The sequence below is a fragment of the Hesperophylax consimilis genome, chromosome 4 (genome assembly GCF_061612785.1).
Source record: "Hesperophylax consimilis isolate HC1 chromosome 4, BYU_Hcon_1.0, whole genome shotgun sequence".
Taxonomy (NCBI): domain Eukaryota; kingdom Metazoa; phylum Arthropoda; class Insecta; order Trichoptera; family Limnephilidae; genus Hesperophylax; species Hesperophylax consimilis.
Genome location: NC_142839.1, coordinates 13,950,941 through 13,964,200, shown reverse-complemented (window position 1 = coordinate 13,964,200; position 13,260 = coordinate 13,950,941). Strand labels below are relative to the sequence as shown.

General features: G+C 33.2%; 2 protein-coding genes and 3 non-coding genes across 8 annotated transcripts in view; 1 reads left to right on the top strand and 4 right to left on the bottom strand.

Moving 5' to 3' along the window:
• LOC149424230 (mitochondrial import inner membrane translocase subunit Tim21) overlaps window positions 1-13,260 on the bottom strand; it is a 586,526-nt gene that overhangs the window by 249,914 nt on the left and 323,352 nt on the right. The gene's annotated exons all lie outside the window — the stretch shown is intronic.
• Window positions 770-888, bottom strand: LOC149424239 (5S ribosomal RNA). The gene has a single exon (XR_016302138.1). It is a non-coding gene; the product is annotated as a 5S ribosomal RNA (ribosomal RNA).
• Window positions 1,211-1,329, bottom strand: LOC149424238 (5S ribosomal RNA). Its single transcript, XR_016302155.1, has one exon. It is a non-coding gene; the product is annotated as a 5S ribosomal RNA (ribosomal RNA).
• The window catches only part of smog (G-protein coupled receptor 158 smog), a 206,524-nt gene continuing 194,968 nt past the window's right edge, over window positions 1,705-13,260 (bottom strand). For 2 of the 4 annotated variants that reach the window (XM_089651394.1, XM_089651395.1), the window contains one exon: window positions 8,407-12,194. In XM_089651394.1, coding sequence (XP_089507520.1) covers window positions 12,021-12,194 — 174 coding nt within the window. In that variant the 3' untranslated portion in view covers window positions 8,407-12,020. Of the gene's footprint in view, window positions 4,412-8,406; window positions 12,195-13,260 lie in introns of those variants that run through there. The other 2 variants (XM_089651396.1, XM_089651397.1) reach the window with 2 other exon arrangements.
• TRNAS-AGA (transfer RNA serine (anticodon AGA)) lies at window positions 8,201-8,273 on the top strand. Its single transcript has one exon. It is a non-coding gene; the product is annotated as a tRNA-Ser (tRNA).

Genomic DNA, 13,260 nt, shown 5'->3' with positions numbered 1-13,260 from the left:
ATAGGTACCTACTAGAACACGGTTTGTTTATAATATTTATATCGCACCACTGCAGTAGTAATTAAAATAAATTATTAACCCTTTCTCAACCAGTGTCAGTTATTGACATTTTGTTCATGCTGGAAAATGATTTTTTGACATTTAGGAAATAAACTTGAATCTTTTTTGAGATGCAGAGTAACCACTGTGATTTTAAAGGGACATTGAATAATATCATAAACAATCAGCAAAATAAAAATCACATACATTTTATTGCTGCCATACCTACCTACATAGGTATGTATAGCATGTTGTAAATAAAAAGAATATAAAAGGATGAAAAGTCGTAAAAACAAGGCAGGTTTAACTTATTGTTAGGTGTAGATATTTTTGAAGTGAAACTTCTTTACGCGCGTCATGCAATTTCGAGGAGTAAAACCAACTCATGACCGAAACGAAAATGCGGGACCGATTAAAGTTCATTTGATGTAGTAAAAGTTTTGAAGTAAAATATAAATGCTTCTTAGCTCATCTCGACAACTGGCGTTGGTGGTGTAATGGTCAGCATAGTTGCTTTCGAAGCAGTTGATCCGAGTTCGATTCTCGGCCATGGAATATTATTTTTTTGTTTTTAAGGAATTTTTTTTTTTTAATGGTTGACCATAATATCAATCCACTAAGTAATATTTTAGGCCTGTAGCATAATTGAAAAGTTAAAGAATGATATAAAATTTTTTATGATGTTAACGATAAAAAAATGAAAAAAAACATAAAATTAAAATAAAAAATGGGCCAACGGCACGCGGTGTTCCCAAGCGGTCACCCATCCAAGTACTGACCGCGCCCAATGTTGCTTAACTTCGGTGATCGGACGAGAACCGGTGTGTTCAAAATGGTATGGTCGTTGGCAAAAGTTAAACAATATTAATTTCTATTCTACCTGCCAATAAATATATGAAAATTAGTATAAAAAAGCCCTAATAATATTGAAAAAATTAGCAAGGTGTGTGCGAGGTTGATAAAAATAATCATTACATACGCGCTTGAAAAAGATCGTAATTACATTAATAAGTTTGTAGGAATTTTTTTTTTCAATGGTTGACCATAATATCAATCCACTAAGTAATATTTTAGGCCTGTAGCATACTTGAAAAGTTAAAGAATTTTATGATATTATTAATTATAGTAATGATAAAAAAATAAAAAAAACATGAAATTAAAATAAAAAATAGGCCAACGGCACGCGGTGTTCCCAAGCGGTCACCCATCCAAGTACTGACCGCGCCCAATGTTGCTTAACTTCGGTGATCGGACGAGAACCGGTGTGTTCAACATGGTATGGTCGTTGGCAAACGCTAAACAATATTAATTTCTACTCTACCTGCCAATAAATATATGAAAATTAGTATAAAAAAGCCCTAATAATACTGAAAACATTAGCAAGGTGTAAATATTATATACCTAGTTTAACTCACTCTCCTAACTCATCTTCGCTGTCTACAGGCAGAGCGCACGACTGTGGTCGTGAAGAACCGAGGTTCGATCCCCGCTTTAACTAATTTTTTTTTTCTTTTTTTATAACTTTTAATTTTTTTTATCACATGCTACTTATAAATATGTCAATAGACAGAAAAAAAGAGAGAATGAAATGAAAAGAGAGAGAGAGAAGAATACTAGAAGTTTCACTTCTGTCTTGCGTAGGCTTGACACACCCATTTTTTATTTTTATTTTTTATTAGCTACATGCATTTATAACTATGAATATATTCAATTATTATTATTAAATTAATATAAAATATTTTGGACATATCTCATGTATACCTGTTAATGTAATTACAAAAATACTGAATAAATTATATGGCTATAATCTAGAACCGTAATAATAATACCTTTACAAAATAGGTATAATTTCTATTTGAATTTATTGCGATGTATGATTTCCTCACTGTACCTACTCTTGCAGAAAATTGCGCGCTTAAGATATTATTAAGTACTATTATTAAGTACCTAACTATGTATGTATTATTATTTGGACAGTTATTGGCTGACCCCCTGAACCCTGTATAAAGGAGTACCGTTGAGATCTGTTGGAGAGGTCACAATATATTATAAGTAGCTATTTCCAATATCCACATAGCCGTATTCTACGAGTATTATATACAGAATCATTGTGTTCCGAATGAACCAACTTTTTTAATTAATTAGTAGTTACGAATAGGTTTGTGAGAACTGCGATGAATTATCTGTCTTTGTGTGGCTTCTTCAACATAAACTTTTTCGTTATTAGAATGAGGCAGTACTTATTTTAGGCAGGGGCGGATCTAAGACACAAAAGGCAGTCAGCAAACAGAACTAGGGGCCCTTGGGAGGGTAGAGAGGGGGGAATCAAATATGTATTTTGACTGTGAATATTGAAAAAAAAATCCCATTAGAGGTACAGTAGCGCCGCCTTTTTCATTAAAGACTACCTATGGGCGCACTAAATTTTAGGGGGACATTTTGAAATCCACAAACCAACCAGAAAACAGTAAACCCCTTAAATTTTTTCTTTAATTTTATTGAAGGGATTAATGCAAGACAGTTCTCTAATACCTAATCGTGATTTTGAGATGAGCCCTTAAAGGTAAAAAGATTATTTTTAATTCGAAATACTGCTATTATTATTTTGAATTGTGGTATGTAAATATATGTATATTACAATGGAAAATATCAAATAAAAATTCAATATACCTAAAAGTTTTATCAATGTGTTGCTAATTACCTACAGAGATATAAAAAAAACTTATGATGTAATAATGCCAGTTACTCAATAATCTCGGAGCCTGTGGAACTATGGCATTCACAACTGAAGTAGGTAAGTGACAACGGCGAAGTGTTTGGAAATTTCTTTTAGGCGAAAGGCGAAATTTTTTACATTGTTTTCCCTAGAAGAAGGGAGTGGAATATATATTGTTACATTCACGAAGACATAGAAAAAGCGCAGCAGACGAATATTTGTTCAATCTGATGATAGCTAAGTCCTCCTTCATTGCACAAGCAACATGTTCCGCTTAAATATAAATATGAAATATTTTTTGTCCTTTGTCCTCAATGTGCATCGTTTGGCATGAATTCCGGGGCACCCTCAAAAATGAACCCTCTGAAATGCTGACCGTTAGTCCGCCCCTGATTCTAGGTAGGTGCTGTTTATTTATTGCACACTCTGATGTCATACATTGGATAATATCTCACGGGAACTCTACGAGTACTACCTACCGTCGCGGATTCCCGTTTCAAACAGAATGAAGTTGAAAAGTGAAATTTAAATAAAATACGTTTTTTTTAATTTGAAATATACAGACATTAGAAATATTTAAGCCAAATAATCATAATAATGGTAAACATGTTTCAAATTTCAGTGCCTACCTACAAATTAATGAAATTATCATGGGGTTACTGCCAACAGTTAGTAACTACGATACATTTGTAGGTATTTTTAGTTAGCGATGATTTCAATATTTATGTATTAAAATCTATGTCTGAAATAAGTTTCGGTCCCTTCTTATGTCGTTAAGTAGGTTTTTAGCTATTTTTTTTATTATTAGACTAGAAAAATATTGTGAAAGCACTTACAAAAATGAGCATTTTTGTTTAAAAACCGACAATATAATGATTTAAAAAATTAACATTAACATTATTGCGCCTAACCCTGACTTTATAATGAAAATCAAACTATAAAATTGAGTTACTCCAAAACAAGTTTTTGTAAGTTTGACGGTTACCCCACTGTATGATAGTTTAACGAAATGGGGTGTATTTATTTTCTTGATGCAATCTTGATGCAATCGATTGAAAGGACACATATTATTGGTTTAATTATTGAGTTTAAAAAGTAAGGTTAGACCGATGTTTTCAGAATGTTTCATGATGAGATATCGTGTCTACCAAAGGACGGGTTGTTTCACGCAATATGAAAAATTCATCAACATTCAAAGTTGATTTTCAAGTTCTGTGAAGGTTCTATTCAAGTGCTGTTACTGTTTCAATTTTATGAAACAACTGGCCAATAATGATATAATGACAGAACATGAATAAAACCTTCACAGAACTTGAAAATCAACATTGAAATTTTATGAATTGTTAAAATTCTATGAAGCAACCCGTCCTTAGTGTATTTGGAGGAATATTCACAATAGAGGAAGAGAATATGCGACACTATTTTTTTTCATCAACAGCACCGTGTAATTTAAACACGCAACAATAATACAAATTCTTAAAAACTAGAACCCTACTACTTACTGTTTAGTTTAGATAGGTACCATACTTACGTATATTGTTTCTTTAATAATATCAAAGTGTTACTGTATTGTTTAAATGCAATTTCTGATCAATTGTTCACCCCGCAAGAATGCACAACTGATGCCGAAGAACTTCGAGGGCGTTGTTCCCAAACCTAGAGGAAAATCATAATTCTTAAAACAATTTACATTTGACACAGAAACATATTATTTTTCGTAATAATAAGGTTTATGAATGCCTCTAACACTCAATTTAAATGGCGCTATTTATAAACAGAAATCATTTGTCTTGAGAATGAGTGTCTTATAATTATCTTGAGAATAAAATATTAGTAAGACTATCAAACAGGAGACAAGTTTCATTTAGACTCTCATTATGTCGCACCATAGAAATTGAGCATATTACAAAAATAACTTTTCAAGCGGGTCAGGTTTCTATGTCACTACTTGTCTGTACTATGTACCTACATATTGAATATTGATCGAGTATTTTTTCCAGAGTGCAGAATTTTATGTGCACCATTTTTCATGCTTGAGTTGAGTTAATTTTGTTAATTGTGATGTGGAGTGATTTTATGATACCTATATTATATGAATTGCCACATATTTTATAATACCTACCTTTTTCTGTTTCCACTGTCCGAACAGCCTTTATGAATCATTTAGTGGGTGGAGAAAATGACTAAATGCGTAATGTCACAACTCATTTAGTAGTAATAATAAGAAAAATCATGAGAAACTAAATATATAACTCCAAACATTAATAGTTGTCATTTTTATTACTGTGAATTACGTCGGAAACATACAATATTTTGAGAAGTTTTCATCATAATTATTACACACTTCATCCGATTGGTAAGCAGGTAGGTACCTGATATGCACCGTTTGGCATTTGATCTATGAGGTCATTAAGAGTTATGCGGATTATCGTATGTATTCCACAGGAGTCACGTATTGTTCGACCAGAATAACTGTGCCTAACAACGGATTGGTCAGCCGATCAGAATTCAATGCATAATAATTCACTGTAAGGCAAAACGTTCAAAATGATTTTCCCAGTATGTGTTTATGTTTGATGGTTACTCGAATCAAACAGTACTGTCATTTCAATATCTGGAGAGATTTCTAATAAATATTGTAAACGTCCAAGAAGATTTTCTGAAATCGTGGATTCTTGAAAAAGTTACTTGAAGGAATAATTTTCTCGTATTATTTCAGTATCTACCCACTGCCAACATCAACAGTGCTCATTACATCGTAATCGTACCAATTCATATCCTCCAATAAGTGACCCCCTTATATGGCGTACCGCAGGGTCCACAGGTAGGACACGCTTACCACAATAGAATTGGCTATTCCCGTGTACGCCCCACAACATTATGGTAACCAACATATCACCAAACAAGTTTGCTGATATACTCTAGCGATGTCATAGCGACAATGTTGAATAAATTGCTGAGTATAACAAAAACATATTTCTACGCATACAGCGCATTTTCTTGAAATACTTATAACCACACTTCATCAAAAAACAATGTTAACCCCCTTGATATTATAATGAATATAAGCCTTTAGATAAGCACTTATTTAAAAATATTTTATAATAATTAAATAATTTGTATGACGCCGTTTCTTTGTGAAAAATCACCTCAAGGGAGAGTTGTATTACTTATCTCAAGTGAACCTTATTAAAATATACAAAAACCGATTTTGTTATTCTACTTCTTAACATTGCCCTTTCTCTGTTCATTAAAACGCCGAAAAAATATGCTGATATTAATATATTTAGCTTAGTCGCGATTTCGCGGCTAATTAAGCAGTACAAAAGGCAAAGGGCTTCACACAAAGGAGGCTGAAAAAAGCAACTAAAGTGGCCCTGCATTGTACACAGAGAGAGCTCTTCTAGAGACACTCGTCCGTGCTCGTGAGTCGAGGACAAGGGAAGACGGCCACCTTGATAGCACAAGTAGAACCATCTCTCCGCGTTCGGGGACCCCTCACTACGTAAATAAATCAAGGGGCTCGTTTAGACGTACAACTACTCGTTGCTTGTCGTGTGGCTTAAAAGCTTTTCATTTTAAAAGTTCATGTAATTAAAGAATGTCACTTCAAGGGCGCTTACAAATTAATTCTATTTTGAGATTTCAACAATTTTATAGGTTTGTTAAATAATGCGGTTGGTTTTTTTGCCTTTCTTGAAATCTAAATTGCAACAATAAAGGTTGACATAATAATATATTTCTTAGACTTTTTTTCGACGGGTTCAGAGTCACGTTATTTTTATGCATAATTTAAGTTTACTACGATGTACACAACCTCAATACATTTAGAGCCGTAGAAATGGAATTTAAATGTAAATCGATAACTGTTTTATAGCAATACAACTAAATAAGCCTACTGATCTAGCGACCATTATATCGGTCCATATCTATAAAGCATTTGCCATTTGAAATCGATACGAATTAATAGACACTTGTAGATGGTGATGATACACAAGTGATAAATACAGCCTGCTGTTGGTTTGAGTTCACGTTCGTGATGATATCTGCTCTTATAAAATATGAACACTGAACAGGCCACGAACAGTTTCCGTTTGACAGATTCAATCGCATGCTGCTGGGGTCTCGTGTGGAGGGTAATGATTTAGCTCTCGCGGTTTTACGACCTTAAAACGGGATATCACGAAATATCGTTTACAAGTAGGAACATAATTTGCAAGATTAAACGGTCTGAATATTCCGCATATACTGTGAGCGCATCAGTATTTATTAATTAGTCACAACGTAAATTTATAAATCATTCGGTTTCTGTAAAAGTGTGATACAAGAACGGAGTGAGCGCAATTATTAAGCTATAACGAATGATTACATCTTATTTCCCTGTTGTAGTTTCAAGTACTGAATAATAAAATGTGTCCTGTGTTTCAGTAAGTGTTCACGTAATTTTGATTTGTTTAGTTATTTTATCTAGTTTTTTAACCTATTTTTTACTCACTAACCTAACTAAGGAGCGACTTACCTTATTCAAATTTCTATCTTTTTACTTTCTTTTCGCTTACAGAATTGTTTAGCAAAATCAATCACCCATACTCAAAATGTTAAAAATTCATCTCACTTCAAACCTTTAACTGTACAGTTTACTTCCTTCGATTTGCAGAACGAAAAGGCATTTCCATTGTTCTGAAAAATCGTACACGAAAAGCGACATTAGGTCGACAATAACCATATAATCGCATTTCACCCCATTCTGGCCGGTTCACCTCAGGCAAGAGTGAACCAGAAGTAGGCATTTGAAGTAACCGTCCCAGTTAACTACATCTCGGAAGAAGCATTTACTCCAACCGTGAAGGTGTAATTGCTGCAACCTGCCGCGCCGTTTCGAGAGGCACCTAACGACCCAAAAGGCTGCACGAAACATCTGGATGAGGATTTATGCACTACGTTTTATTTTACTATTATGTATAGCAAGCAGGGTAAAATGGAAATAGAAATTAGAAAAGTGAAAAACCTAGATGATGCTTGAAAAAAAAATAAGCGCAAAAAATTACATCCCAATGATATTCTGTCAAGTTGTTGGCGAAATGCAATTGCACTACGCTATATATTATGTTCTATTCTAGTCTATATTCTTAAGTCATTAAAATCATTCTTTTTATTAACGTATCTACGGTATATCATCTAATTGATGAATATTTTAATTTGACTTATAATATAGCTTTCGAATTGTTCTTCTAAATATGTAACTACCTTTTTTACTAATCAAATTTTTTTTTTTTTTTACTGATAAACTAATGTTTATAAGACAAGTGTTTTTATGCATAGCACAAAGGATAATAAATTATTAAAATACAAATATGTAATATGTAATGTCAATACAAATTGTAAATATCCCCGATTAAAAATAAATGCCGCCGACGGGAATTGAACCCGCTCCTTCGGAAATAAGCCGACGTGGCTCAGTGGTCCAGAGCGTCTGACCAGACATCAGAAGGCGCGGGTTCAATTCCCGTCGGCGGCATTTATATTTTCAATTTGTTTTGATATTACAGGTGACTTATTGTTGCTTTTAATAATTTATTATAAAAATTTATATTAAATTGTGGAAGGGAAAGAAGGGCATTGGAAATAAAACTAAAATATATATTGGATGAATTTATGGACGTTTGTTTATCAATTAAATTAAATTATGCTTACTGTAAAATTATAAAATGTTTTAACCGTTAATCATAAAACACATTTTTACTCTCTAGAACACGCTGAGTGGGTTTAAAAAAATCTGATCATTTTATAAAAAATGGGTACACATTAAATAACAATTTACAATAAAAATTACACCACTTTATCCTTTTTCAATCCTGCGTCCCTCGTCCGTCCGTTATCAACCATGGGTGCACTCTCGTCACAGTCATTAGATCAATTGTTACATTCAAGGTAATAAATAGGCGTTGTACAAAAGTAGATACATTTATCATCTAGCCAATATCTAGGAATAGAATAAAGATACTAGAGAGTATTATTTTTTAAGTACAGGATAGGTTTTAAGATGTTTTGTTACAGGAGAAACCCTAGATTCAGGTAGGAAAATGCTCTTTAGTTCACCTAGTTTATCCGAGAAAAATGATTTATAAACTATAGCACAATAATAATAATAATTTAATTTGATTATTGGTAATTACTAAATACTTACAATTTTATTGCACATATGATTATAGAAAAATCACAATATAATGTTTGTACATTTATTGTAGATACAATAAATACGTTTGCAACAAAGAGCATTTTTGGTGATAGTTTTGTATTGCAGCTTGTTGTTGGTACACGAATTGTTCGCAAAACACAGAAGCGAAATCTCTTTCTATTTCATCTGTTTTCCCATTACTGTTTCATAGAACATTATATTTAATCACACTGAAAAGTAGCATATTATATTAATAAAATCAGACATGTGTTTCGCAATAAAATATTTAATATCCTATGTTTATTAATGCAAAGTCATGAATCTAAAATTTATCACAATTCATATTTAAAATTGGTTACAATTTACAAACTGATTTATTTAAAACCTAATCGGCGTTATATAGGTATAGGTAATGTTATTTATTTTTAATACATTTCACTGTCACAAATATATTTGACACTAACCATAAAATAGATGAAGGAAAATAATTTGAACGGTGTTAAGATTTATTAAAAAATATTGAAAATTATTAAAAGATCATCATTTCAGATTATGAAAGAGTACTTTGTGTTCAGATTTCAAAATGAAGTATTTGATCAGTTTGATGAACTTTTTTTTTTAAATCATAGATTGAGATGGATTTTCTTGAAGGTAAAATGAGATGTGCTACCTCTGAAGATGTGGAAAGCTTGAATGTATTTATGAGTAGAATCTCGAGGAACCGTGGTGATTTCTTTCCCTCAAAATGAACACAAGTTTTCATAGTATATGTATGCATGTATTAAAAAGCACATATAATCATAATCTTAATCATCTCAGTGGATTGAAAGACAGATTGAGTTGGATGATCCTGAAGGTAAAATGAAATGTGCTACCTTTGAAGATGTAGAAAGCTTGAATGTATTTATGAGTAAAATCTCGAGGAACCGTGGTGATTTCTTTCCCTCAAAATGAACACAAGTTTACATAGTATATATTATATGCATGTATTAAAGAGCACATATTTATATTATCATCTCAGTGGATTGAAGGACAGGTTTTGGTCCCACGCAAAATGAATGAGGAGCATTTTTCACATTTATCATAACTTCTATTATTTTTACTTAAAATTAATATAAAATATAAAATGACAATAATAACAATACCTATGCGAATACCCGTTAATTTTATACATAATTAATTTGAACAATGTAATACTATTTTCCTACATCTGATTAGTTTTTCTAGATACATTTACATGGTGGTGTTCATGGGGTATTAAATGTAAACAATAGGTGCGATATGTAACATTTGAATTCACATTAAAGTGTCTGTGAAAATTAAACGGAATAAAAAATTCTTACTCTTTCATTTCAACCAGTTTCTTAAGATTACCTAAATATTTGTTTTATATACGCATTAAAACAGGGGTTATTTAGTTATTTGTCTAATCTTTACCGTGTCTAATGGATTCTTATGCAAGGGAATTCTAAACCAACTGTCAATTAATGTTTGGCACCAAAAAGGATAATAATTTCTTATAAATGATTACTTTACCTTAAACCACACATTTTTACGTGTCCAAATTTTGTTTACATAATATATTATTTTATGCCGATATTATTCTAGTTCATGAGTTTATTATCAATGATAAATATTCATTGATTAATTTCATTACCTATATCACAAATGGAAAATAAAAATATATCCGAACATCTTTTTAAAGCACAACGTAAAACGAATTGTTCGTAAATCAACAAAATACATCAATCTTTAAATACATATCAAGTGTTCATAAATTAATTGGTGTATTTTAATGAATTTCACTAATAAACCAATTTCTAATCAGCAACAAATATTAAAAAAGCCAATTTATGTGTTATTTAAAATTAGTTTTTAATTAATTAATATTAAATAATATAAAATACGGATTTACTATGCAACAAATAAATATAAAAAATAAGAGTATGAAAATGGGTATAGTTCAAAATTAATAACGATACTATTTTGTTCGTTTGTATCGTTTGGTCAAATGGTTTTAACATCTTACCACTAATATCATATCACCCATAATATTCAATAACTTCGAGAAATTTATTACTCAGCCTTCAATCAGCCTGGCACAACCATTCAAAGATCAAAAATTATAATATTTTCGTAAAATATTTTGAATAAAATTATTTACTAGCATCCATTCATAATTGTTTTGCTCGTGAGTCCACAGAGGGAGCTGTTTGCAGGAGTTCTGTGTTTATTCACCAGTTAATCGTTAGAATACCTTTACGAATAAACATCCAGATGGCGCCGACGCACATCAACGTCCAACCATAACACGGGTGAAGGCTTTCAGGTCCGTATATATACAACGTCGAAAAAACATGTGTAGATGGTGTCAGTTGTAACCATTTCACGTATTATATTAATCGTTTCCATTCAAGTCTCTCCACATCGTTCTATTCACTTTTCCTACGAACCCTAACGACATTTTTACATGGCTACGATCTACGATCTTCTACAAAGCGCTTTTTTTGGGTATAATGAATGCATGGAAACGGTCTTTAGCTGGAGTACACGACAAGGGATACCATCTACCCCAGGGCCTTTTTGACATTGTGTATACGCGGACTTTCACGCTGGATTTGTTTAGCAGTGCGAAATAACTTATCGGTTCCATTAAATTATCATTGTTTGCTCTAACGATGACGCCATTTAAAAGCGTAGGTTCATACGATAATGGTATGCATTGTTAAATATTATTGTATTGTGTTATGTTATTTATTCGGATTTATGTACATTATCTATAGGAAAGCTAAATAATAATAACAACAACAAAACATAACATCAACTTTTTATGCGGGGAATAAATTTGTCTTTCGTATAAAAGTAAATTAATTGCTGTCTCACAAAAACTTTTCAAGAAATTTTCACTGAATTTTTAGCACTTGATTTATATAGTTTTAGTTGTGTTTAGCACGCAGTGTCTCTGACGCGGTTATTGGGATCCATATAATCGAGCGGTTCCCCGTCCTGGGGGGTGGGGTGAGTGTGGCCCTCCTTATCCGGCTTGTCGGCCAGGAATCGCACGGTGGGCAGCACGCGCGGGTGTCGTCACTTAGCCTGGCGGGGGGTGCCGAAGCAGGGCTCGCTGTAGGCCACTGAGGGCCCGTCCGTGAGCGCGGAGGGCCCCTCAGCCGAGCACACGGAATCCTCGGGCGTGCGCGACGGCTCGCACTCCGTCACCTCCTGCTCCTGGCGCTGGGCTCGCGCCTTGCCGTGCAGCGCCTGGCGGGACAACAACCATACACCACGTGGACGGGAGGACTCGCCGGCCCTGGCCGCACCGACCTGACCCACGCCTTCCCTTCCACGCCATCCGACCTTGCCGACTCTCTATCAAATCACCTGTTTGTATTCACTTCATCATAATGACCTAACCTCACATGCACACATTGAGATGTGGGCGTGTATCGTGATCCAAATTCAGTCCCAGTACAAATTCAAAATCAAATAAAAAGGCGATAAACAATATCAAGCAGTAGTAATAAGAGAGAATCAGAGTATGCAGCGTTGATTAACTGTCTCGATATAATAGTCAAAAGGTACTATGTCAAGAGTGACAATGGTTTCCATTCAAATCTCCACGGAAGGCATTCCTATTTAATTTTATATGGTGTGGTATATTATGGTCTGTTCAGTATATTATGTAATCTCACTTTATGTTTTAGATGCTGTGATATGTTTTCCTTTTAGCGAAATTCGGCTACACATTATCATATCAACCTGACTCCGTACATACGAAGATATTTATGCAATACCAAAGACAAGCCAATTGATTATGTGAGTGCACGGATGCTGTATGTTCATATATATATTTATAAATATATTTTTTAAGAAAAGCAAACATTCCCGGGCTACGAATAACTTGAAAATATTTGAAAATCTCCTACTACCACCACAGTAAGCGGAAATTGTTGCTTGTGTTGTGATGGAGGACTTATCCAGCCGAGGAATTGAAAACACTACCAGAAATGAGGATATGATTTTTTTTCCTTTCAGAAAAATATGGCTTCATCTCATAAGAACCTAACCTCACTGAATTGCCAAAGAAATTTGAATTATTTTATGATGGCAAGCCAAATATCGTACTGCACAGATATTATTTATCCAGTTTTGAATCTTTGAGATTGGTCTGTGAAATGCAGAGATATAAACAAATTTTGCAGTGGTTAATCCACAAAATCCAACATTGCAAACAGTATTATTAATTTAGAGAAATCACGTAGGTATAAACATATAGTGATTCATTAATACTGGGCGTATCTCATCAGTAACCCCGCAATAGTTACCT